The 27,256-nt window shown below is 30.8% G+C and overlaps 2 protein-coding genes and 1 long non-coding RNA gene across 4 annotated transcripts in view; 2 read left to right on the forward strand and 1 right to left on the reverse strand.

Annotated features, from left to right (window-relative positions):
* LOC136976395 (TP53-binding protein 1-like) overlaps positions 1–21,573 on the reverse strand; it is a 112,051-nt gene extending 90,478 nt beyond the window's left edge. Inside the window, exons 1-2 of the mRNA XM_067271654.1 lie at positions 21,562–21,573; positions 21,408–21,474 (exon numbers count right to left, since the gene is read on the reverse strand). The gene's annotated coding sequence lies outside the window, so the exon portion shown is untranslated. The remainder of the gene's footprint in view (positions 1–21,407; positions 21,475–21,561) is intronic.
* The window catches only part of LOC136976413 (uncharacterized), a 198,639-nt gene that overhangs the window by 169,636 nt on the left and 1,747 nt on the right, over positions 1–27,256 (forward strand). The window lies entirely within an intron of this gene.
* mRpS7 (mitochondrial ribosomal protein S7) lies at positions 21,820–22,670 on the forward strand. The gene has a single exon (XM_067271796.1). The coding sequence runs from the start codon at positions 21,839–21,841 to the stop codon at positions 22,529–22,531; it is 693 nt and encodes a 230-aa protein (XP_067127897.1). The 5' UTR covers positions 21,820–21,838; the 3' UTR covers positions 22,532–22,670.

A 27,256-nucleotide genomic window follows, 5' to 3' on the forward strand; every position in this document is an offset into this window, starting at 1 on the left:
AATCATTTACTATGTACCGGAAAAGAAATATCTCAAATAAAACATTTTCTTTAACTTACAAGAAGCCTAAGAAAATTATTTTAATTAAAACTTAGCATTTAAATAACTTTTTCGAATTTCTAGGGGAGGGCAACTGCCCCTCTGCCCCTCCCCCTGGCGACGCCCTTGAATATCTTGAGTCTGTGCTCTTTGATTGGGAGAATCCAGTTGAAATGCAACAGTGCTCAACTGAATGTAAATCTCATCAATACTTTGTTAGTGTAATTCTATCAAATAATATAGAAATTTTCTGTTGTGTTTACTGATTTTAAATCATTAAATCTGAAAAATTTTAATTTAAAATTAATAAGATATGAACATTTCAAATTCGAGTTTGTAAATGATGATTTTTGCTTTATTCTAAAAGTTATGGATTAATCATTAACTTCAAAAAATCATAAATGATATGTATTCAAAAACAAATAACAGAATTAAAATTTCTACCATAACAGTATTTCCAACTGTTTCAAAATCATAATATAGTAAATATCATATAAGATGACATATTTCACTCAGAACAAAGTTCAACTTCTACATCAGATTCAATTGATATAAATTATAACTACTCACCATAAAAACCTTAAATCATCAGTAAAGAACTTTAATGTATTTAATTTTCAAACCTTTTCAATCTACTACTAAGATCATCTTTAGGTTTCTGTAAGATCATCTTCAGGTCTCTTCAATGTTCCAAAATTGGAATGTAATAAAGAACAGTGACATATTACAAAAAGGAGAGAAGAAAATATTCAAAATATAAATATATAAAATTATATAAACCTTATATATGATTTGGTAAGATACATACATACAACCTGCAAGATATATATAATTTAAAAATTATTGTTTAAATTACAAGAGAAATAGTGTACACTTGAATAAAATTGACAACAGCTATCAATTAAGCAGTAATATGATACATCAGTGCTGGATGTGGTAATAAAGAACAATGATGTTTTACAAAAAGGTAGGGAGAGAAACATTCTAAACATTATTATATACAAAAATTATATACCTTAATGCAAGACACAAGACTTTCAAAAAGTGTTCCAAATTGAAAAGTTCGGCTATAAAATCTTCAATAAAAAGCCTGATACTGGACCCTGAACGAGGCCAAAAACTTTTGCTTTATGTATACGGTATGTCGAAATTGCTGGAAACATGTGAAAAATTCAGTTTAGTATCTATTTAAAATGTGTTTTCTTTGCAACATTAAATGCACATTGATCCATATTTTCTGGCATCAAAATAAATTCAAAAATTTTATAACTGACATAAATTAACTGACTAAAGTTTTCCTTTACATATTCTTAGTGCTCACAGTTGATCTATAAATAATTGAAACATCATCAAAAAATTACTTTGTATATTTATCCATAATTATTAAATATTAAACATTTCTAAAAATAGTTCAACAATCAAATCTTAATGCTTAATGTAATCTATGTTTTCCTATACATTAAATAATACATTGGAAAATATAGCCATTATTCATATAAGACAAAAATAAAGCTCTATATTTTATTTGTTTGAACTAGTATTTTTTATATAGAATAGGAAAATATAAACGAACAATTCAAATAAGTTATCTTCCTTTGAAACAAATACCATATTTACTTGGTGTAAGACGATCTCACATATAGGATGAGGTGTGACTTCAGAAATCAAAATAAAGAAAATTAGATTTATTAATACAGTTCTAATTTTATTTCATTTAATCACAACTAAAATATTATCAAATGCACGTATTAAGACAAACATGGTTGTTTGCCTTAATACGTGATGAATGGAAAACAAAACCAAAACATTATAATGCACATGACCAGAAAAAGTTTATTTTTAATGATTCAGAATATGCTAATATTTATTAAAAATAACAATTTAACTAATGTAAAATAACTACATTTATAATTATTGCTAAGTGACCTGTATTTCATTAATGTCTTTATAAATAACTAGAAATTATTTTCTGCGAACGAATAAGATGCAATGCGGTTTTTAACTAATGGACATAGGATTAAACCAATAAACAAAGGAAAGCATGTCTTAATTTGTTTACAGTAGGTGCCAACTTATGCTAAATAGACTGTACTGTACACCTATAATGACAACATGAAGTATATATGGTTCACAGAAATTACTGTAAAAACGTAAAGAATCCTTCGCTTGCATGTATAGGACAACCTAGGTTTTTGAAGCAGTGAGAAATGAATAAAAATCTCATCTTATATGCAAATAAATATGGTATTTAAGATACACATTTGGAAACAAATGGTCCATAAGATTACTAATAAAGAAATTTATCAAACAAAAATTAATGAAGAATTGAAAAAAAGATAAGAATGAATTAACTTTGTAAGGTGTAGGAAGACTGACTCACCTTCCCTATTTCAGGATGAAGAAATATAAATGATTGCTAAATGTAAGTAATTATATTTGGAATAACATCAGGATGTTCTGATACCACTTACGATTATCAGTTCACATAAACCTTCTTTCTCTAAGATATGGATACCAAACCTTACAAGCACAACATATGGGGATTTTACCAGCAAGCAGTCTTGTACAGGAACTCAAGGTAAGTGAATGGAAGAGGAATTTAAGAGGCAACATGGAAGTAAATCACTCAATATGGTATTAGATAATAATGAAAAGATTTATTTAAACATTAAATAATCATTTCACATTTAAATTAAACAAGAAAATAACAAACTGATAGATCTATTGACAATCATTCACCAAAGTTGCACATAAGCAAGTTGAAGAGAGAGAATTACATTTATTAAAATTTACTTCTGGAACAACAATTATAAATTTGGAAAAAATTACAAACTTTCCTATGGACAAACTCTAAAAGTGTCCTTCTTCCTTCGTCCCTTCATACACCAGCAGGAAATAACAATTCTTGTGGAAGAGTCAATCTTTACCAGGAGGCTACTTCACACCTCAGCATGCAAAACGTTACAACTTATCCTCTTGTGGCAGCAAAATCACTTATAAAAATTATGCATTTAATAAAATTTACTGCCGGGACACTTTTAGAGTTTGTCCATAGGAAATTTTGTAATTTTTTTTTCAAATTTATAATTGTTGTCCTGGTAGTAAATTTTATTAAATGTATAATTTTTATAAGTGATTTTGCTGCCATAAGAGGATAATTTGTAATGTTTTGCATGCCAAGGCAGGGAAGTAGCCTCCAGATAAAGGTTGACTCTGCCACAAGAATTGTTATTTCCTACTGGTGTACAAAGGAAACAAAGGAAGGAGGACACTTTTCAGTTCATTCATAGGAAATTTTGTAATATTTTCCAAATTTGGAGACTTACAATTGCTAGTGCAAGATGATACCTGACATCCAAATGAATATGATCCTTGATAGCTGACCTATCTTAGTCTTTATTGAAGATCTTAGTCTTGATTGATGCAAAACGCTCTTATAACACCTCGAAGGTAATCCTTCACAAAAAGAGAGCACTATACAATCCTCTGACAAATGAGACAAATAAGGGAACTTTCTGAGGTGAATTAGGAAAGACTGAGAGACATGGGAACTCTCTGAGGTGAACAAGAGAGAACCCTTTAGACAGATGAGAGAGTAAACCTCCTTCCCTCTTGTTGTTTCTCTTTTATATTCTTCCTTTCATCAGTGAATCAATACCTGACCAAATTTGGTCAGGTATTGATACACCAATGTGGTTCCCAACTGTCATCCAATCTTAAATTTTAACAAAAACTTCCTTGGATGAGTAGCAATTTCAGGAAGATATGTTATAGTTGAAAGGAAGTTAGAAGTTGATAAAAATTCATTAACACAACATTTGGCTTAATTAATCTTTTGACAAATATTAAAATTCATAATTCAATAAATTATTAAAAATGGCTGCTTACAGCTTTGTATAAAGGATAGAAATTGATTGATAATATGCTAAGAATGAGCAAGGAAGGATTGCCCAAGCAAATCCTGAGATTCCATCTCAGGATTTGCTTGGGATTTTGCCCTATTGTCCTTTTTCTCTTGCAGCAAGAGAAAAAGGACAATAGGGCAACAAAACAGCACCTTCAAGAAATGCCTTGAAAAAAATATTAAAAAATTCAACATCCTAAGTGCCAATGAAAATAAATCCAAAAAAAAATCAAACTGGAACCAATCTTGAAAGAAATTTTCAATGAATAATTTCTACTAAAATTTGTAAAATTTTAATAGAATCTATTCATTAAAATTTTCTTTAGTAATAGAGAAATCATATTCCTTTTTCTTCAGTCATTTTTCTTCTGTGTAGTTTCTCAAATTTGAATGAAATTATAATCTATAATTACGGTTTAATAAAACATTTTTGTGATTGATCTTGTGATTTAACATGCAGTAACAACATCATCAAGCAATGTAACAAACAGAACTAAATAACATAAGAATAGTATACTCCAAAGTAAATATTTCTGCTCAAAATTTATCAATTTATAGCTATTATATTACTTTTAGATTAATTGTTTAAACTTTATGAAATCTTACTCAAATAAAGAGAAGTAAGTTCACCTGAGTTGATCACTGACTATTTTTCACTTATTCATTTATTTAATTAAATCAATCTTCTTGTAAATCATGCAAATTACTAAAATCATATATTATAACAAAAGTAATAATCTACACGAGCAATTATTTATTGTGATATCATCACAATGCCAGGCTATGATTTTTAATCATATTTTAAAAAGTTATTTAATTTAAAATATGTGCTCTCCACCTCAAATTAATAGTGCCTTGCCTCTTGGGCTTGCTAACAGGGCTTGCTAACAAAAAAGTATAATGTACAGAGGTACAGTACATTATACTTTTTTTGTTAGCAAGCCCTGTACATCATACTTTTCCTGTTAGCAAGAGAGTCATGCTAGTCCTCTAACTAACTCCTTTCAGGAGAAAATCTTTAAAATTGGAATAAAACCATACAAAAATCATTTCCATTATTAATGACCAAAATTAAACTGCAATTTTAGGTAACCAAAATATTCTTCATGCTGAAGCATGGTAGAAATAAATTGATTAATCTAATCTTTAATTAATGCCAATCTGCCAGATTATTGGGTTATATTAATAATTAGATATAAAGAATTTGAGTAGAGATAGGCATGGCTCTTAGCCAGCTACTTGGTAGCCTAATTGCCTACCTCCAGTCAAATCATTTTGTATCTAATTATTAAATTAGCCTTAACGTAGTACAATAATCTGGGATATTGTTTAATGTTAATCAAAAATTGGATTAATGGATTTATTGTTTTATATATATAAAACAATAAATCCATTAACCCAATTTTTTATTAACATTAATTATTATATACACCATAGCTGGCTGAGAGTCATGAAGGGCCATGGGACCTAAAGTTGTACCCAATTGGTACCATGAACAGCCAGTATGGTATTATTTAAATTAATTAATATAATAGTTCAGGAGGAATATCAGATAGAGATCCATGTAGCATTACTGACAATGCATCTGAGACAGTAAGCAGGACTTGTAGATTTGAGTCCAACTCCAGGCTGATTTTTTCCTTCCAGAACATTCTAAATTAAAAATTTATTTACTTATAATTAAATTTATCATGAAATGGTGGCCTAACTACCTATCTCTAGTCAAAAAATTTGATGTAAATTAATATAGTCTGACACAGATGGCTTGCAAACTTATGTTAGATCAGAGTTTGCCAAATGTTTTTTGATCATCAACCCCCTACAAATTTTCAAAACCTCACATCGACGACCCCCACCAAAAAGTTTGTTACAAACAAAAAAAGCTCTCACTATTTTAATACATTTTTTTAATTTTACATTTATTGTATATATGTTATTGCACAGGTTGTACTTATTTGTAGATACGTTAACTCTGATGGACCTCAAGAAGAGTTACTCGATATACTGCCACTTACAGGACAAACTCGAGGTAAGGATATAGAATCTTCTGTTAACAATTGTTTGAAAAATAAAAATATTGATATTAATAAAATAGTATCAATTGCAACCGATGGAACACCAAGTATAAAAGGTGAAAAGAAATGTTTCGTTTCTACATTTAAAAAACAAACTATACATGACGTTTTTCCTTTTCACTGCATAATCCATCAAGAGGCACTTCATTAGCAAAGTTTTCCAAAGGAAATGACATTAGTTGTGGACCCGGTTGTACAAATTGTGAACAAAATAATGGCAAGACCACTATATCGTCAGTAATTTTGTGAACTTCTTAACAAAGTCAATGGCCAATATTCTGATCTTCTTTTAGACAATAAAGTAAGGTGGCTTTCCAGAGGAGCAGTGTTAATGCAATTTTCTGCTTGCATTGAAGAAATAAAATTATTTTTAAACCAAAAAGATCTTGAATACATTGAGCTCAATAATCACAATTGGTTACATAAATTTTATTTTATGACAGACATGACCTCACCTTTAAACCCACTGAACAAGAAACTGCAAGGGAAGGGAAATACAGCTATTTTGCTTTTAGAAGACGTACTTGCTTTTGAACAAAAGTTATGTTTGTTACTGCAGAAAATAGTACATTGCTACATTTTCCTATGTTGAAGAAATATCAACAGGATCATATTTCAATAGATTTAAATATTTTGTACAAATGGTGGTAAATATGAAATTGGAATTTGGTGAGAGATTTAAAGAGTTTAGAAAGAAAAAGGCAACCTTATCGTTTTTATTGAGACCATTCGAAATCAATTCTATTGATTTGAATATTTCACTTTTTAGTAATATTGATCAAGCAGTTTTTCAACTAGAACTAGCAGATTTAAAAATCAAGGAAATGTGAAGTTCAAAATTTGTAAATCTTAAAAGTGAATTAGAAAATTTAAAGACAGAAATCTACTTTTTCTGCACAACATAAATGGTCTGAGATGGAAAATCTTAAAAGGCAAGATCAAGAGTTGGTTTTGACACTTGGAACAGTTTGCCTGATACTTACATTCAATTAAAAACTTATGCATTTGGACTTCTGTCGATTTTCGGATCAACTATATTTTTGTGAACAGACATTTTCGAACATGAATTTTATTAAAAATAAACTAAGAAATCAGCTGAACGGTGTGAGTCTGCAGTCTTGTTTGAAAATGAAAGTAATGTCGTATTTACTGAATTTTGAAAAACTTTCTCGAGAAATTTGGCAACAAAAATCTCATTAGAAACTATATACAGTCAAACCTGTTTTTATGCGGGGGATAGGGACCGCATTAAAAAAGACGCATTAAAAAAAAATTTGCACGAAACTTCACGAATGGCTGTAAAAAATAGTTTTCGCAACACAATTAAAAAAATATTTTTTTTATGCGGTCAATAGGGACCGCATAAAAGAAGTCTCACATAGAAAATAACTCAAAACCGTACGAAATAGAATTTATTGACAACAGATGTCAGCACTTGACTGCATCGTCTGGTCTATCGTCTGTTTTACATATTTTTGTCCAGGTGGTGTTTTGTTGACTTAAAAAGTAAATTATTTCATTTTTCGCATATTCATGCAATAATATTACTATAATAAGTGCATTTATGCTATAATAAGTTTATTTAGCTATAATAAGTCAACATGAGACATGACGAATCGCACGAGACTAGTCGCCAACTATACCGCACAAATTAAAAATTCGCATTAAAAAAATCGCACAAATAAAAATCGCACATAAAAAGAGCGCATAAAAACAGGTTTGACTGTATTGTTTTTATTTTTTTATGAAATTTTCTATTTTAATTTTATTATTCATACAAGTTAAATATATTTTAAAATATTTGAAATCCCAGCATACTGTTTGACCAAAGAAAAATGTTAATTTATATGTAAAGATGTTTAAAATCACTTATTTTTTACTTTAAATTAATAATTATATTTTATAATTATGACTATTGTAACATTGATAATAAATAATTGAATTGCAGTGTATTTTATTACAGCATCTTTAAGCAAAGCACAAATAAACCCATTTTAACAAAAAAAAAAAATATATATATATATATATTTTTTTGGCTCAATTTTCAAAAATGTATATTTCATAATTCAAGTTGCTGACTTGCGGCTCTGTAAGTATTATTTTGGTAAATATACAAGGGCTGTTCGGAAAGTTCCACGGCCTTGCCTATATGTGGCGCTGCGATCAATTTAATTTTTGGCGGGAATTATTCGGACATCTTTGCTAAAGATACAATACCAATTTCCTCTTGATTTGTAATAAAGTTTTGCCACGACCGCTTAGCAGATAGTTAGTGTGCAAGTGCTTTGTCAAAAATGGAGAAGATGGAGACTCGTGCGGTCATAAAATACCTGACGAAAAAAGGGTTGACTCCATCTCAAATCAAAGGTGACATGGATGAAGTTTTGGAAGAGTCTGCTCCTTCGTACAACACTGTGAAAAAATGGACAGCCTTTTTTAAATCTGGCAGAGAGAGTGTGGAAGATGACCCTTGCAGCGGACGGCCGTCAACTGCTGTCACTGAAGAAAATATCAACAAAGTTCACAATTTTGTGTTAGCAGATCACCGTTTGAAAACGCATGAGATAGCTGAGACAACAGGCATCTCTGTCGACCGAGTGCACCACATCTTAACCGAAAATTTGGGTATGACGAAGGTCTCAGCAAGTTTGTTGCTGCATCTGCTGACCGCCGAGCAAAATTGTGTTCGCACTTTGATGTCAAAGGAGTGTTTGGACTTCTATCAGAAAAATCCACAGGATTTCTTGCATTGGTTTGTGACTACTGATGAAATGTGGATCCATTACTACACTCCTGAAACAAAAGAACAGTCGAAGCAGTGGAAACACCACAGTTCGCCACCACCAAAGAAGGCAAAAACAGTTCCATCAGCAGGGAAAGTGATAGCTTCGGTTTTTTGGGATGCTAAAGGCATCATCTTTATTGACTACCTAGAAAGAGGAAAGACCATCAATGCTGTCTATTACTGTGAACTTTTGGAAAAACTGAAGAAAGAAATCGAAGAAAAGAGGCAACACTTGAAGAAGAAAAAGGGTTCCGTTCCACCACGATAATGCACCTGCATATTCCGCCAGAATCTCCGAACAAAAGATAAACAAACTTCGCTTCCAATTAGTTCCACATCCACCGTACTCACCTGATTTGGCCCCCAGTGACTTCCACCTTTTTCCAAACCTAAAAAAATTTTTGGCTGGAAAGAGGTTCCACTCAAATGACAAAGTCATCTCTGAAGTGAATGAGTATTTTGCACACCTTGACAAATCGACCTATTGTGATGGCATAAAAAAGCTAGAACATCGATGGAATAAGTGCATTGCTAATAAAGGAAACTATATATTGAAAAATAAAAAAAGTTTTAACATTATTTTGTTTGTTGTTCTATTTGAGGCCGCAAACTTTCCGAACAGCCCTTGTAATTCTTAAAATGGCTCTTTATGAAAAAAGATTGCTGACCCCTGCCTTACACTAACAAACAAGAAACACTTTCTAGCTACACAAAGATCTAAGCATATGATGATTCCAAATGTAATATGCCTTTTGATAAAAACTGGGTAGCATAGTCAGAAGTCATTATTCTGATTAACCTCATCTTCATGACATCAAAGTTTCAGTGTACTCCAATACATACTCACATATAAACATACATAAAATGCTTAACAACATGAACTGCAAGCAATCACAAATACAGTAAACTTTACATTACTATGACATGAACCCATTCAACTGCTATCTACAACTGGCACGACATACAGGCAAAACACAGCAATTTGACTGTTTCAACATAAAATTAAAAATAGAAAAAAAAAAAAAGAAAATAGAACGCCAGCTACCATTTGAAAAAAATTCATGAAGACACTTACATCACCGCGTGCGCTAACTCGCGCTTTCACAATTTCTAAATTTTCATTCATAAAACCACATAATGGACCCGGAAACAAAACTATCTGAGCCATGGAGGACGCCATGTTGCTTTCCACCGTAAACTACTGCTACAAGCGGCAGTGGCGGCCCGCCCCGGGCGGCACTTATAGGAGACGGCAAAATTTTACAAAAAATAATAATATCTTGTAAAAAATACCTAAATAAGGGGCGGAGAAATTTTCCTCCCACGCTACGCCACTGACAAGCGGCCGTTTTTGCTGTTCGACGGCGCGCACTCCCACTGGAATTTAGGAACGCGTTCCTCAGGAATTTTTAAACGAATGTCGCTCGCGCAGAGTTACGCGGAGAAATAAAAGAACGCACCCCATGTTCATTTTTTTTATGATACAGTACAGTTATTTTATGCTGCGGAACGAATTAGATGTTTTAACATGTATTTCTATGGGAAAATGCGTTTCGTATAACGGACGTTTCACTTAACGGATGTGCACCTGGAACGGATTAAGTACGTTATATGAGGCACCATTGTATATTAAAACAAACTATGACACTTGGTCAGTGTATCATTGTACTAACTAAAAATAAACATTTTATGATATTTTTATTGACCATTGCATAGCATCACTTCTAAGTGCTATGTGGTAATTTTTTTTTTTTTTTCTTTTTGTAATTGTCGAATTCGTTTTATTCTGTTGTAAAATTTAACTACTCTGTATCTCTTTATTTGGTGAACCACTCAAAGTTTACACTTTCTCCCATTTAAAGTTTGGTTACTCTGTCATGTATCAGGTGAGGTTAAAAGGAGAACATCACAAATATGGCACCAGGCAAAACACATGCACAACACATATATCCAGGACTCCAATATGTCACATGCAAGTTGTCACTGAGTACAACACCCCAGTTGACACTTCAACACCCCAGTTGACACAGCTAAGGCTGTGTCAACTGGGGTGTTGAAGTGATGTACTGCACATGTGAAGAAGAAACACAATCTAGCCACCCACTTTTTTACTTCTCTAACATTTTATACTAGGGTTCAGAATTTCAGTAATGTTACAGAATTGTATGTTATAAAATCCCAATTTATGTTTTTTTCTCTAGATACTTTCCCTCCATATGTTGACATTTCTCACATTATTCTAGCAACAATATTATGCCTGCAAAATTGAAGACTTTTGCTGGTGTCAGAGCACAGCCCTGAGCATGGTGAAAGTAATCAATGGCCTTCGTTGGAGAATTTTGGATCATGTGTCCTACAGTCCAGATCTGTCACTCTGTGATTATTACCTGTTTGGTCCTTTGAAAGACACTTTAGGAAATAGGAAAGACATCCATAACTCTGAAATCTCTCTTGATTTTAGCATGACAAACTCTCTGAAATCAGAGTTCATCATGAAGTGGTTCCAACACCAGCCAAAGACTATTCTGCAGGTATAACATCGTTGCCAAAACAATGGGAGAAGTCTCAGTGTACCTAGAGAAAAAAACATAAATTGGGACTATGTAACATTTACCATTCCATAATTACTGAATTCTGAACAGAAGTCAAATTGCCCTTGTATATTATGTAATTTAAATTTGTCTTAAATTTTTATTGTGACAGTTTATTTATATATTAATTTACTTAAAAATACTTTTTAAATAGTAATTATTCTATTTTTAACCATTATAATTTTGCAAAATTAAAAATTTACAAGATAAATTTCCAAAGACTAAAACTTCGTCAAATTATGAAAGTAATATATATGTATGTATACAGTAGTCACCACTGAACTTAGACCAGACCGCGGTTAACATGTCATCCAATAAATAGGTTTAAAAAAAAGTAGCTTTGATTCATTGCATGAATGTTTTACATAATTTAAAACAAATAAATTACTGTTATCTTTATTTTTGATAAATATCAACTTCAAATCTTGCAAGTTTAACAAAATTGAATCAGTCAAACTCGAGTCACAGGCATCAAAAAACAAAGACCGCTGCATCACCCATGTCAATGAACATAGATCAGCCGATAATTTGTATTTAAATAATGTTACAATTGCAGTATTTCTGAAAGAACTGATTATTTTAGCCTCACTTTAACCTGCAGTAATCCTGTGAATGATATAAGATGCTTTTTTAGTTTTATTTACGAACCTTTGCATTTTGTCTACCAAGACCAGTGAAAAAGCTGTTTCCAAAGATTTAAGAAATGCTATCATTGCTAAACAAAGTCGTGGCATGTCTGAGAGAGCTATTAAAAAAGAGCTAATGCTAAGCAAGACAACAGTGCACCAGATTATTGTTTATTACACTAACCACAGCCATGTTATACCTAACAAAGCTGCTGGACATCAGAGAAAAACTTCAAAAGTTGATGATAGGAATTTTAAAAGAATCATAAAAAACAACCACCATGCCACAGATATTGAATGTAACTATAATATGGAATGATACAACTAGAAAGACTGTATCTGTTTCAACAACACACAGGAGACTGCAAGAAATGCATTTCCAGTTCTATGCAAGCATGTGAAAAACCTTTGCTAACAGCACATCAAAAGAAGAAATGGGTAAAGTAAGCCAAAGAACATCTTTCCTACTCTCAACAAAAGTGGCATGAAATTCTGTGATCTGATAAATCAAACTTTGAATTATCAGCAACAGACAAAAGCAAACTTGTCATTCAATCTGCCAGTCAAGCTAATGAGCCATTGTTGTTATACCGCTCAGTGAAGTTTAATGGTTTAGGGATGTTTGAGTACCAGTGGTATAGATCAGTTGACATTTGTTGATGGAACACTTGCTTCAGAGCAATACATTAACATTCTACAACAGTATTTACTTCCGTCATAGCAAAGTTATATCCAAATAGAATCTGCATTTTTCAGCAAGATGGGGCCACATGTCATACAAGCAGAAAAACAAAACAGTGGCTTGCAGAATAGAACACAGAAGTTCTTCCTTGGCATTCCAACAGCCCAGATCTTTCACCAATTGAGAACGTATGGAACATTATGGAGACATCTGCGAAAAACATGCCCTCGGTCAGTTGAAGGACTAAAAGTTTCCATCCTAACTATAATTCCATAACGACAGATGAATGTGAACACCTAGTCAAAGCATGCCGAAATGTATGGAAGGTGTGTTTAAGTTCAGTGGGGACTATTGTATATATTCTTTTGTTTTCAATAAAATTGTTTTAATTTAATACAAATATAGTGTGTAAAAATAAAACTAATAAAAATTGATAAACATTATTAATATATCACTTTAATTATCCTGCATAAATTGCTAAAATAGTTACATATTTCAGGCAGAAAAAATTACTTGTACTAGGACAGCAATTTACAAAGTTATATATTATATATTCTTAACTGAAACTTAATTCAAAAAAAGAAAAAAAAAAGTTTTTTATGTTAAACATTTTTAATAGATCATATATTTCCATCATTCCAAAATATCATCAATGGCCTCTTATGCCATTGGTCAATAAGCATACTCATCCCATCTATAATGTTGAGTGCACTCTCTTCGTTTTTTCTGGCAGATTCTGGATGGGTACACACCTGTTTGCTCATCTATTTTGGATGCAAAGATAAAAGTCTAAAATATACTGTATAACAACAGTATAGATTCTTATAAATTCTTTTAAATTGATGTTTCTTTGTTCCCTTCAATTTACAATTTTTGAGGGAACACTATTGTCCAAAAATTTACTTCCAACCAAAGTTACTTAGCAAAGATTTTCAAATTCGATCCAATCCATCCAATATCCATTTAATACATTAACACTTTTAATTATGAAAATCATGAAATTAATAATCAGTAATAATTTCTTAGTATTTAGCAATAAAATATTTTAACAACAAGGTCTCTCAATGTGGTCCCACTGTTGTCTATCTTACTTGTTAGATAAATTCCGATATGTTTGAACAGAAGTCTGATGATAATTCAATATTCAACTACTCAAATTGTGCTGGAGATTGGTTTCATGTGCTTTGCTTATTTTATGATGATAATGACTTTAATCCTCTTATATTATGCTTGCCCTCTTATATAGATAATGCTCTCATTACATAAGTTCAGATCATGAGTTCTGGGAGTTTATAACTTTCATAAATAATACCGACCTGTCTATTAAATTTATTGTTAAGTATGAGGCTGAAAATAGTAAAATCTTATTCATTAATATTAATATTATGCATGGAAAACAGAAATTACAGTTTAGTGCATTTCATAAATTCCACCACTCTTACAAATCTTTCCCAATAAATCTTACCACCTCATATATATATATATATATATATATATATATATATATATATTAAATTCATATATATATATATATATATATATGAATTTATTTCTTCCTCTCAAGCACTTTTAAATAATAAACTCTATATCATAAAAATAATTTCATGAAATGCAGGTTACCCTAACAGGAAGTTTGTTTATATCTGAAAAAAAGTATGTTATTCCTTATAGACCCAAAGTGCAATCATGATCACCCGAGTGGCAAATATTTACATAACACATAGGAGAAAAAGCCAAAGGAATTTCTTGGATTTTTCTCCTCAGAGAATCAATTAATTGGTATGTTTCAATTGAAAATTCTTACAGTTTTTAAATGTTTTAAATAAAAACATATAATTAAAAAACAACTTTCATTAACTGAAGTGTAATTTTTTCTCTTTCAGTCAATAACACCTGATGTAATTTTAACATGTAGTTTTCAACCAGTCCACACTGATAGCTTTTTCTCAACCTTCAAAATGAAAGAAAGGAATTTTACTTGAAAAGACTAAGCATATAGCTGCAATTAAAGAAATTAAAAATGATATAGAAAGTACAATTACAGTTACTTGCCTACCCAAAATGAAAATTAATGAAAAAAACTCATATTTCTCATTAATTTTCATTTGTATTAAAGTAAGTAACTTTTTTTAACATCTAAATTGCTAATTTGTACTTTTAAATAATTATAGATGTCAGCATAACATCTCTGCAATAAACAAACAGGATGATTTGCATAGCAGCAAAACAACATTGTATATTGCTGCTACTATAAAATGTGGCCCTTACATAGAAAAAGGTTCCCATCCCTGGCTTAGACAATGGAAAAAAATATGTTATGCAGCACAGAATTTCTCAGAATACACACGAGTTAATGGGTTAGAAACATATTTACAATATTATATTTAACAAATCTCCAATGATTATCTTTATCTTCCTTCCAACCTGAAATTTACAGAAATGTAGAAATTTCTATTTTAACATGTAAGACTTGTTCCTTTTTTAATTTTGTTTAAACAAAATGAATTCAAGATGATTAAAGTAGCTAAGACTGATGCTCAATATTCAATGACAAATTTAATTATAAAGAATGAGATATATATATAAATAAGTTTATCCTATTTCAATGCAAGTTTTATACAGTATTTCAATTTTCACTATTCAGTTTTTTTATTTACATCAAGTTATAAGAATATTAAGAATTTGTATCATATCAAAAATTTGTTTTAAAATATCTACACTTTTTATAAATCAATATTAAAACGTAAATAAAACTGGCTTGTGAGTACTAAGATTGGCTTTACTTTACTGCTAGACTTATTACTGGAGTCCCTCATCAGCTTTTTTGCTACAAACTTTTGTAGCAAAAAAGCTGATGAGGGACTCCATGTCCGAAATGCATTCTGAAAATAAAATAGTGTTTTTCTAAGTCTAATTTTATGTCCTGTGGTGGTGTAATAAGTCTAGCAGTAAAGTAAAGCCAATCTTAGTACTCACAAGCCATTAAGAAAACTAGACAAGAAGCGTATCATAGTAAATAAAACTCATAAACCTTATTATAGCAAACAATGCAGACACATCTTATTGGATAGTCAATGAATGAAAAATGTTAAAAGAAAACATTGGAATTTGAATTAATCAGAGTTTTATATGCATTCCAAGACAATGCTAACATTGGCAAGATTCAATTTTTTAAGGAATTCTACCTGAGGAACGTCCTAGGTGTGGACCGAAAACATTAGTAACAGTTATTGCAATTAAATGCAAAGCACAATAAGGTTTGTGAGTTTTATTTACATTGATTAATGCTTTGTTATTGGAAGATTACTTTAATATTAAAATTCAGTTTTAACTTTATTTTCAGAATTATTATAATTTACAAATTAAAAGATTATGATTTCTCAATTTGAAAAATCATAATTTAATAGAAATCTGAAATATTAATAATTTCTAATATCCAAATTAGAAATTATTAATATTTACATCAACAGACTTCATGTCAAGCAATTAGTTTATTCTGCCAAATGTTTTTTGCCTTCTTTACTGGCCATTGTCGGGCTTTTAAGAACAAAACATCATCAAAATTCCAATCTAATAGAACTGAATTACAGAATTCCAATACATAAAATACAAAGTTAAAAGTTATAATTAAGCTTCAGGAAAAATTACTACAAAGCATATTTCAAGGTGAAATTATTTAAAAAATGATGGAACTTATGTTTCAATTATGTGAGAATGATGCTACCAAAATTGCTGAGTATCTACAAAATTATTATTGTTATTAGATATCAAGTTTATCGCACATGAAGTACTATCCAATAAATGAAAAATAAAGTTTTAACACACATGTGGGATGGAAGGAGTTTTAAGGAGTTAACCATTGTTCAAGTTTTATTGCTGTATTTCAAAATCCAATCTTCAGGTAGAGAGATGGTATCATTGTCCTTATAATTTATTGAAGTGCCCTTGAGAATGGATTTGTAAATCTCGATTTGTTCTAATAATCTCAAATGGTGTAGGTTCTGTATTGGCTTAATGATCTTGGCATACTTTAAGTGTACAGTACATACATACATCAACTGCCTGTTCCATTGCATGGATTGCCAGAGCTGTAACTAGTTACTTTCTTTTGATATATGATTTGTGTTCTTTCTCTCCCTCAGAAATGAACACCGATGTACTCTCTGTCCACAGTCAAAGAGTTTATGCAGAATAAACTAATTGCTGGACACAAAGGTTGTTGGTGTATTAGTGTTATTGGATATACTAATCAAAATAAATCATGAACAGCTATCAAATAGTTTTGATGATATCAAAGATACAAAAAAATTCTATGACTGTATTAGAAGTTCATCACTATAATTAGAAAAACAAAAGTCATCAATAATATCTAACATTCGTTATGTTTTTATATTACATATAACATATTCAATTTTATAGAACTGACAATACAGAAGACAACAAAATGGAAATAGTACTAAAAATTTAATTGACCATAGTTAAAAAAACATGCTACTGTAATTTTTTATTCATTCAGATAATATTGTTTCAGGCAGCATTTCGATGCACTATATGTTAAAAAATAAACAAAGTTAATTCATAAACTGACTATATCCCAAATAATTCTTGTTTAATTATTATTCATAACATATGTTAGTTTATAACATTTAAATATTACAAATTGAGTCATTAAAATGGAAAAATGTTTATTACAAAGTTTAGTAAAAGTATGCATAGTAAAATTTATAATTTTATTGTACTTCATATAATCATTCTTACTGATTAATCAGTAACTATATTGCTGATGAAATAATTTGTTGTCTTGATTATAATTTATAAATGTTTATTTCAAGAAATTTTATGGTTTTTGGCAAAAAGTCATAATCAAAACATTGAAAACTTTCATATTTACTTTAATAAAACCTGAAGTTGTTTTACTCAATAATTTTTTTTATTAAAAACAGCATTCACAAAGAAAATAAAATTTGAGAACTACTGAAATGCATATAAACTTACACTAAAACAAATAGTATACAATACTAAAACATATATGTATATGCAATGCTCATAAGTAAAAATCAAATGCTAAACTCAAGTACTCATATCCATAATGGAAAATAATCTTATTTATTTAGATTTTACCCTGGTAACTACATCATATTTTTACTTATTATTATATATTTTAGAGAGCATTAATAATAATTGCAAAGATTTATAATTAGAGTGTAATGTAAAATATCTCATGATACAAACAATTGCACTCTAAAAAGGACATATAATCTAAAGCACAGGCAATTAAATAATTTTAGGATTCAAAATTTTGTTTGGATAAAACATTTTTCAAGATCTTTTGTCTCAGCAATTTATCGTGCATATTTATATGCTTTTTCTAGTATAAACAATGATAATATACATAACTTATTTTAAAAATATTACAAACAAGTTTCTGCACTATAAAAACTGATTGATCGAAACTTGAATTAAAATTGTAACAATATCAATTTGTTTATTAATCTAAAATTTTTTGGAAATTACTTCTCCATCTTCAATATATTATCATTTTTTTTTATTATTTAATACCTAGCAAATGCCTAACTATTACTTGACAATTAACAGTTTACAACAAACTTTAATTTTCAGTTTTTGAAAACTGAAGATTGTTCATTAATTGTTCTTTATAAGATAAGTGATAAAACAATGAAATTAATAAGGGTGGAAAATAAATATCTAAAAGTGTTACAGATTAATAAATAAATAGCAAATTCTATTCTTGGTACTTTATGATAAATTATTTTTTCTAAAAGTAATTTTCTAAATATCCTTACCTAACAAAATTTTTATTATTTTATAGCTATTTAAATATCAGAAATAAATATTAGTTTTTTTTCTTGTTTAATAAGAGTTTATTGAAATGCATTTTTCATATAATATTAAAAACCAGGAAAATAAATCACTAATGAATTAAATTCAACAGTAATTTGTCATCCTGATTTTTAGTATTATTAGTTGTAATTTTAACTTTATACAGCCATCGGAGGAACATTCACAGACAATTTTGGCATGCTGAAACAAAAGAGAACCTCTAAAAAATAGTCGGCTCTGCTATGTAATTACAGTACAATACAATCTATTGGAAATGATACCTTATTTCTCTAGCAATGGCTTTAATTTTTATGTGCTAGTGTTTTCAGATATCTTTATATAACTTTATTGTTTCTGAGGTGTAAGAACAAATGCAATGTGTTTCCCATTTTTAATTCAAAAGCATATATTTCATAAACAATAAAACTTATTTCAATAATTTTTGCTATCAGGATTATCCAAGTAAAATATATTTTACATTGGAGTATGTGTAAAAAAAAATACATTTTGGTAATGAAGTATTAATTACCATAAAATAATTTAAACTATCTTTCAATTTCATATCTATATATTAATTAAAAGAGGATTTCAGTTTGTCTGACTTAGTTTGAGTAAATAAAACAGCTGGGGCTAAAAACACAGTTCAGGTATCAAATTAAAGCTCTTACCAAGTAAATGATGTTACTGAAGAGAGATTTGGAAAAACTGCACTGATTCAAGCACAAAAGAATGGCAAATAATGTTAAGTCTACAAGACAAACATGTCAGACACTTGTGCACCATCTAGCAATTTAGTTTTTTATCTATTAGAACAATCCATTGCTCAAACTCTATTCTGAATTACTAATTTTTTTGCTAATTACATGTGAATTAAAAGTCTTTTTGCATCATTTATTTTTAAATTTAATAAATTTAAACATGTGCATATTTCATGACATATACAACTTTTAAATTCCTGTTCTATTTTTAAAAAATGCATTTGTTTATATCTGCATTCTTCAAACCTGAGGATGACCATTTAAAACAGAAAAAAAAACATTTATTTTTGTTTTATTTTTGCTGATTTATTGGTAAATTTATGTCTAGTTGAGGTTATTTATATTTAAACACTTTCACTATCTATTTAAATAATAATAAAATTAAATTAAGAATCACTTTTATTCTCGAACTAAACTATTTTCATTTTTTAGAATATGTAGTAAAAAAGTATGTATTAGTAAAATAAATGCATATACTTTTCAACACTAAAAAAGACAATAGACGTTTTTCAAATAAATTAGTTTTGTTAATATTGAATACAGTACCAACTTTTAATGCCAATCTTTGTTTTATTTTACCATTATTATGAAACCAAAATATGATTATAACTGTCCAATTCTCTACTTAGTACCTATAGATAGATTTCTCAACAAACCCACCCACAAAAAGAAGAGTACATTCGAACATCCTACTGTTGATAGGTCAGAGTTTTACTCAGAAGGTGATTGCCAACAGGCAAGCTGCCATTATCATCACTGCTAATCCAAAGCCCCACCAGCTGAAGTTGATCAGCCTTAAGAATGCTAATTTGCCACCCTGGGATCCAGATGCAAAATTGAAAGAAGCCATCAAGAGACAGGATCAGTGCGAGGCGTCACATGGTACCGGAGAACAGATTGACACAAATCACCTGCAAGATGGACCGGAAAACATTTGCCATACCAATGATTTTGTGTAGAAAGCCAAATTTTAAACGAACTCATTGATTGTATTTTATATTGTATAATCGAATAACACCGCCGATTTCGACAGGTTCTTGCTAGTTTGTATATCACTAATAAAACATATCCTTCCAGAAATCACAAAAAATTGATACTAAATACATATAAAAATTTCAAATAATTTTATTACATTTTACTCATAAATCAGTCTCTTATTTTTTACTACATTTCAAAACTCAGACATTGTATTACATCATTTAAGAAAATTTATTTATATGGACATTTACAGTATATAAAAAAGTAACTTCTATTATTTTATATACATATACACAACAGCAGAAGTTAAATTTAGTTAAAATATATATTTATATTCATCACGATATAAATAATAATAATATATAATACGGGTGCCAAAGTTTATTTTAAATTGCATTTAAAATCATCTCGAGTAAGAAGATTTATAAAATTCAAAACACTAAACAAAAAGAAATTCAACAATGAGTTTACATTGCAGAAACAAGAAACTAACATCAATATAATAAAGCTAATTTCTTATTTGATCTTAAAATAAATCAGTAGACACTTATCAATGGTTATATTGAAAATCTATACTTTAAATATAGAATTTCATGCACTGCTTTAATATTATTTTACAAAATGCATTATTATTTTTCCATTTAAAATCCTTAATTACTTTTCAATGCTAATCTTAATATTATATCAAGAATCAATACATATATATTACTTAAAATTTAAAAAACAATATCAAAATATAAGCATATATTTTAAATTTTAAAAAAAATTTATATATATATATATATATATATAGCTATAAGTTTATAAATTAAAAATACACAACAATCACCATGTAATATGTTAATATTAATAATATAATTGGCGTTGTTTAATTAAATATAAAATACGTAGAAAAATATTAAAATTTTATAAAAATCAAGCCATCGATCACTAAGGACCAAAATACCAAATCATTTATGGACATGATGACACTTAGGGATAAATTTCTAACGTGCAACTAAAAACAATTCTTTAAGAACTTTATCTTTCATTTACGTTATTATTGATATAGTAACTTTGATATGCTTTATCATTCATCAGATCTTTTTTTTTCAAATCTAATTTACCATTCAAAAAAAGCAAACAAACCTTTCGTCTGCGTCTTGTCAAAACCCGCACGCCACAACAACGACACGCTCGATTCTGAATTATTTTCCTATCAAATAAAATTTTCTAATTTTAAAATTCGTATTAAAATATAATTATTTATTTTATGTAATAATTTTATCAATATAAAACTAACTTATATAAATTTTTTTTATTTTTTATAATGTTTTTCGACCGGTAATATTTTTATACGTTACGTCGATTTCTTGCGCGTCTTTTTTTTTAAGTTTTGAGTTTTAAAGATAATAATTTGTTAGTTTCATGTTTTTTAAAATTATCTTTTGTAAGCGAATTAAATATTTTTACATCAAATCGTTAAAATATTATTTATAAATTAAAAATCGATTAAAGTATAAATGGGCGGATAATGTTTGACGCAAGGGGGCGAATAAGATAAGGTAAATCGTACAAGCATGGCGCTGAGAAGGGTAAATGTTTACTTTCGTAAAGAATTTTTGAATTGGTTTAGTAATTTTAATTCTGTGAATAGCGTTAGATGGAACCGTTATCCTCCTATATACATCGATCCTATTTACGATAAAGATTATCAGAAAGAATTAAAAGAGGAAGGAAAATTAAGTGAACTTGCCTTTCGTCCAGTAAAAGCTGCTACTAATTACGAAACTAGTTCTGTCTTCTATGATCCATTAAGACACAAATTCATTAATTCAATCATGAAATACAGTAATAAAGTGTTAGCTAGAGAGTTGTTGGATGAAACTTTCACACGCATAAAAAGAATTCAACTGGAAAAATATCACTCGGCGAAAGAAGAAAGTAGGGATTCTATAGAGTGCGACCCTCTGAAGATTCTCTATCGAGCTGTGGAAAATTCTACTCCTATTGTTATCCTGACATCAGTGAAAAGAGGAGGAATCAATTACAGAGTGCCGACACCACTTAAGCCGAGTAAAGGTACCTTTTATGGTATGAAATGGTTGGTGATGGCTGGCAAAGAAAAAGACAGAAAAATACGTTTTACCGAACAATTAGCCAAAGAATTAATCGATGCATCGAATAATACCGGAAAAGTGGTGAAGAAAAAGCAGGACATTCATAGGAATTGTGAAGCTAATAAAGCTTATGCTCATTATAGATGGAGTTGAAGTGTCATTTATATAGTAAGCTTGTACTAAATGAAATAGATGTGTTTTAGATTGGAAGAAACTATGCAAAAAATGTGTTTAAATTAATGTATAAGGAAATCTTTCTAAAATTTAATTAAATATTAAAATGTTTACAGTACCTTTTGTCATATTTTATTATACACATCATAATGTGCAATAAATAATTGAATGATAAAAAGTGTTAAGAATAATGAATACAAAATTCAGTTCTTACCTTTAGAATATTGAGCAAAATGTTTATTACATATTTTTCTTGAAATTGCACTAACTACATTATGTAGAACTTACGTGAGTAAAAACGTTTTTACAAACGTGGATTGAAAAGTTGAATTTCATTGAAATTATCTCATTTACTAATGTAAAAATTCTGAAATATGGTAGAAGTTTAAAATAAGTATCCGTTTTAACATGGTTAAATAAAAGTGGTTGAGAAAAAACGCGAGAAAGCGCTAAACTGAAACTAGACAGAGTAAAGGAAATGTTTGACTTGTTATAGAGAACGTGGCAAAAATATTTAAAGAATTTTTTTAACTTTTACCTTTTTTTTTAAATACTGTGTAAACCTTTTTATCTTATAGAACGTTGCAAATTTCGGCTGTAAAATAACAAAAACAACCGTCTTTGAAATTTGTGTTTTAAATCGATGCGTTTTTCGAATGACTAAATTTTAAATTCTGCATTTAAAAAGACTAATGCAAACTATTGAATAGTAAGTAGATAAAATGTTTTTTAAAAATTCTCGACCTATTTTGAAATTTTCTATGAAGCAGTCTGCAAAATATATGATTTTCCTTCCATATTTTAATATAGAAGTATTTCATATGAAACCAGTTATCGTAAATTGCCATATATGTGCACGCCTAACCAGTGGCGTAGCGTAGGTGTCAGCCGCCCGAGCGGAGGAAAATTTCGCCCCCTCTTAAATAAAATACGGGAAATCCCTACAAGTCAGTACAGTACTGACTTGTAGGGATGTACTGTACAGATGGTGTTATCAGTCGCTACAATGAGCAAAATGTCATTATTATACATTCATTTAAAAAAGGGAGATTCCCCAGTTTCGTCACAGAATAAGTAATGAAAAATTCCGTGCTCATTTCAATCGGTCCGAATATTAGGTGCGATAAAAATATGAAATGAAATAGTTCAAATTTTTACAAGATATTATTATTATTTATTGTGAAAAAATGTCGCCCCCTAAAAGTGCCGCCCGGGGCAGGCCGCCCCTGCCGCCCCCACTACGCTACGCCACTGCGCCTAACATACCAGTCGTTCCCAAACCGTGCGCCGCGAAAGAGACTTAAAAATCTGAAAAATGCCAAGTGAAATTCGTAAGAAAGTTCATGTAGCTTATAACGTCGTTTCAATGAAAATTTTAGTTATTTACATCATATATGAGGATTTGTCTTTCTCAAATACGTCTCAGCATTGAAAACGTTGTCAAGAAACATTAAGTGCGTATTTCTCGTTGATAATTTTGTTTCAATAGAAAGGTTGAGGCCGAAGTTTTCAACGCGAAAACATGTACGTCGGACGTGCGTGCCGCTTTCCTGTAAGCTTAGAAGTTTGGCAATGGCGTTTGAAATGTCGAGCATGATCCCACTGATTTTTCAAACGCCATTGCCAAACTTCTAGGCTTACAGGAAAGCGGCACGCACGTCCGACGTACATGTTTTCGCGTTGAAAACTTCGGCCTCAACCTCGCTATTTATTGAATACAGGTAAGTTAATACAACTTCCCTGTATTTTAAGTTATCCACATTTCTAGCTTTATGCAATCGCTGTGCTGCTTAATACACGTTAAAACCACTTTTCAATAAATTTTCGAATTTATGTACAAAGTGCGCCAAAATATTTTTACAACTACTAAAGTGCGCAGTAAGTAAAAAGTTTGGAAACCACTGATTTATACTGTTATGGTTAAAGTAAACAGTATACATACGTGCTAGAAATATTGCTGTAGCAATCAGAATGAAGCCTGCTTGAGAATTTTTGATGTAATTGGAAATTAAAGGTTAAATTCAACAACACTTCTTGTTTTAAGTAAAATCACTGAATAACTTCTAGCGGTGAATATTCTAACGAAAAATAAAAATTAATGCAACATCAAACTGGATAAAGTTAATATTAAAAATACCGAAAAACCTTTATAATACGGCCAAACGAAAATGAAGTCCGACACATAGGATAAACAGATTGAGCCAGGGACAAGCCACCATTCTTTCTCCTCGAATTTCTGGCTTTAAAAAAAATCCTATGTGTCGGACTTCATTTTCGTTTGGCCGTATTATAAAGGTTTTTCGGTATTTTTAATATTAACTTTATCCAGTTTGATGTTACATTAATCCGCGAAACCGGCAACCCCGACGGCGACCGAGAAATCTTTCCGAAAATCGAAATAATATTGGGCGAAATCCTAGGAATTTGATTTATTTCACGCCATGGCCGAAAATGAACGAAAAAGATGTTTATTCAAACGAATTTCGGGCGATTTTCGGAGATGGTCAAGCCTCCAGACGTAGAATTGAAAAAGATCTCCACGTTGGACATTCTGCACTATGTAAATGCAGAAGATAATTTATTTATCAAATTCCGAACACAAGAAAATGACTGAAGCAAAATTTAAAAAGAAAAAAAATATATATATAAATTAATTAAAAAAAATAAAATTGATTTTTTAAATTCGAATTTTTACGTTATTCGAACATTGTTGACGCGTCTTTTAACGTTTGTTCGAAAAACGTCACGCATGACGATTCGCAGTTCGATTGTGTTTCTGGTTGTGGTCGGACGTGCTTTTCTTGTGCTCTTGGATTGCGTTGGATTTTTTTGCGGTTTGCGGACTGTTGCGGAGAAGACTGAAGATTTTTGAGGTAAGTCTTAGTCCATATTGACCCTAGACGTAAGAATTTATTTAATATTACTTGGAGAATCGGTCCCAGAAGACATCGTTCGATGGTCGTCCGTTTGCGCTTCGGATTCGAATCTTTTAGATTTAAAAAGGCAGCTGCGGTGAGCATTTTACTTTTCTCGGAAGAATTTAAGGATTAATTTAAGCTCGAATTAGTTTATCGGAAGATTTATGATATTTTTTAAAAGATTTTTCAAGTTTATTTCGTGTTAATTTTATATGTTCTTCCTTATGTGCTTTTAAAATGGCGTTGAACAAACGAAATATTAGGAAATTTGGTAACAATAGCGTTGTCGGTCGATCGGAGAATACTGGACGAACGAGAGGAATGATTTGTTCTAGTTTTGGGGGTGGCGAGGTAAAGATGACGTTCGATTATAGAAAATCTTGCTTCTAACCCCTTGTGGAGAATGGAAACCGAAGGCGGAGGGTGGTAGGGAGTCTCTCGATCCCAATCCGTCGTCACTCGGGGGATAGAAACGTAAAAAATGCAGATATTTAGCCTTAAAATTCAAAAAGAATCCATTACGTCAATCGCATTCGAATTCGTTAGGCGCTTTCTAATCTCCATAGAAACGGCAACAATTGCCGTTTCTATTGTTGCAACACGATTTTGCCTCACTTTGCACGTTTTTCGCTTGCCGGACGGACGTGTGCGCTCTGTGCTCTTGTTTTCGCTGTGTTTTTTGCCTTTCGTCAGTGTTTTTTGCTACCGGAACGTGGTTTTAAGAAGACTTTTGGACGCCTACATTTTTTTTTTTTTTTAACTCTTTCCGCCCTGTGGGCACTAAGAGGGCCTCTTTTAGTAGGCCCATTATGGGTTCGGCCAGGCCCACAATGGGGCGACCGGGTGGTGAGGGACGGGGCCCGACATATCCGAACGGACCACCCCCCGAAAAATTCCTGGGGATTTTTCGACCCGTTCGGATTCGATCCCGGGTCCCCCAGAGCGGTAGGCTGCCACCTTGACCGCTCGGCCATCCGGCCGCATTGGACGCCTACATTATACCAAGTAAGATTTTAATTAGAATTTAGCTAGCTGTAAGATTTTATTTTCGTTTCGTTTAGTCCAACTTTCAAAGACGACATCGGCCGGCGTATTTGCGTTTAATTGTGCCGTCGCTTGTGAATTCTTCTTCTTCTTCCTGGTTTATATGGAGATGTTAGCCTTGTATGCTCTTTCTCCGAACAGACGTCGCTTGTGAATCAGGATCCCAAATGACTTTTAAACGAGCCGCCACATTGGAAAGCGACCGAAGCGCCGGAAACGGATTAAGTATTTGCTCATTGGTTTATTTTCGTAATTAATTCTTTTATATTTTATAAACACGGTCAAAGAATAAGGATTATTTATAGAAATTCAATTAAAAATTATTTAATACTAAGTTTAAATAGAATTCCTCGTAATTTTAACTGAAATATACTCTGGTAACATTGATGGACGGAGACCGTATTCCGAAGCATGGGATGTTCCTTGGACAGGTCAAAACTTTCGCCCTTTGACCTCCGACTTTTCCATGCAATTTATGTACTACTTACAACGCTTTTCAATGGCTTATTTTGTCAGAATTAAATTGTCTGCAAACACATCTAATACTAATACACTTAACAGTTATCTATACAGGCTGGACACAAAGAATTCTTTTCCTTAGGCTCTTTGTCTCTTTCCACGAGGTGGTCTTTTCTGAGTACAGTCGATCTGCCAATGCTTTGTGCCAGTTAAACGTTCGTGTCCCGAATGGCGAGTTGGGATGTGGGCACGTTTCGCTTCTTCGTACGTTTCTCTTGTGTTT

The sequence above is a fragment of the Centruroides vittatus genome, unplaced genomic scaffold (assembly GCF_030686945.1).
Source record: "Centruroides vittatus isolate TY-2023 unplaced genomic scaffold, ASM3068694v2 contig_400, whole genome shotgun sequence".
NCBI lineage: Eukaryota > Metazoa > Arthropoda > Arachnida > Scorpiones > Buthidae > Centruroides > Centruroides vittatus.

Coding starts and splice junctions, on each gene's coding strand:
- mRpS7 (XM_067271796.1), top strand. CDS start 21,839: ATGGCGCTGAGAAGGGTAAATGTTTACTTTCGTAAAGAATTTTTGAAT.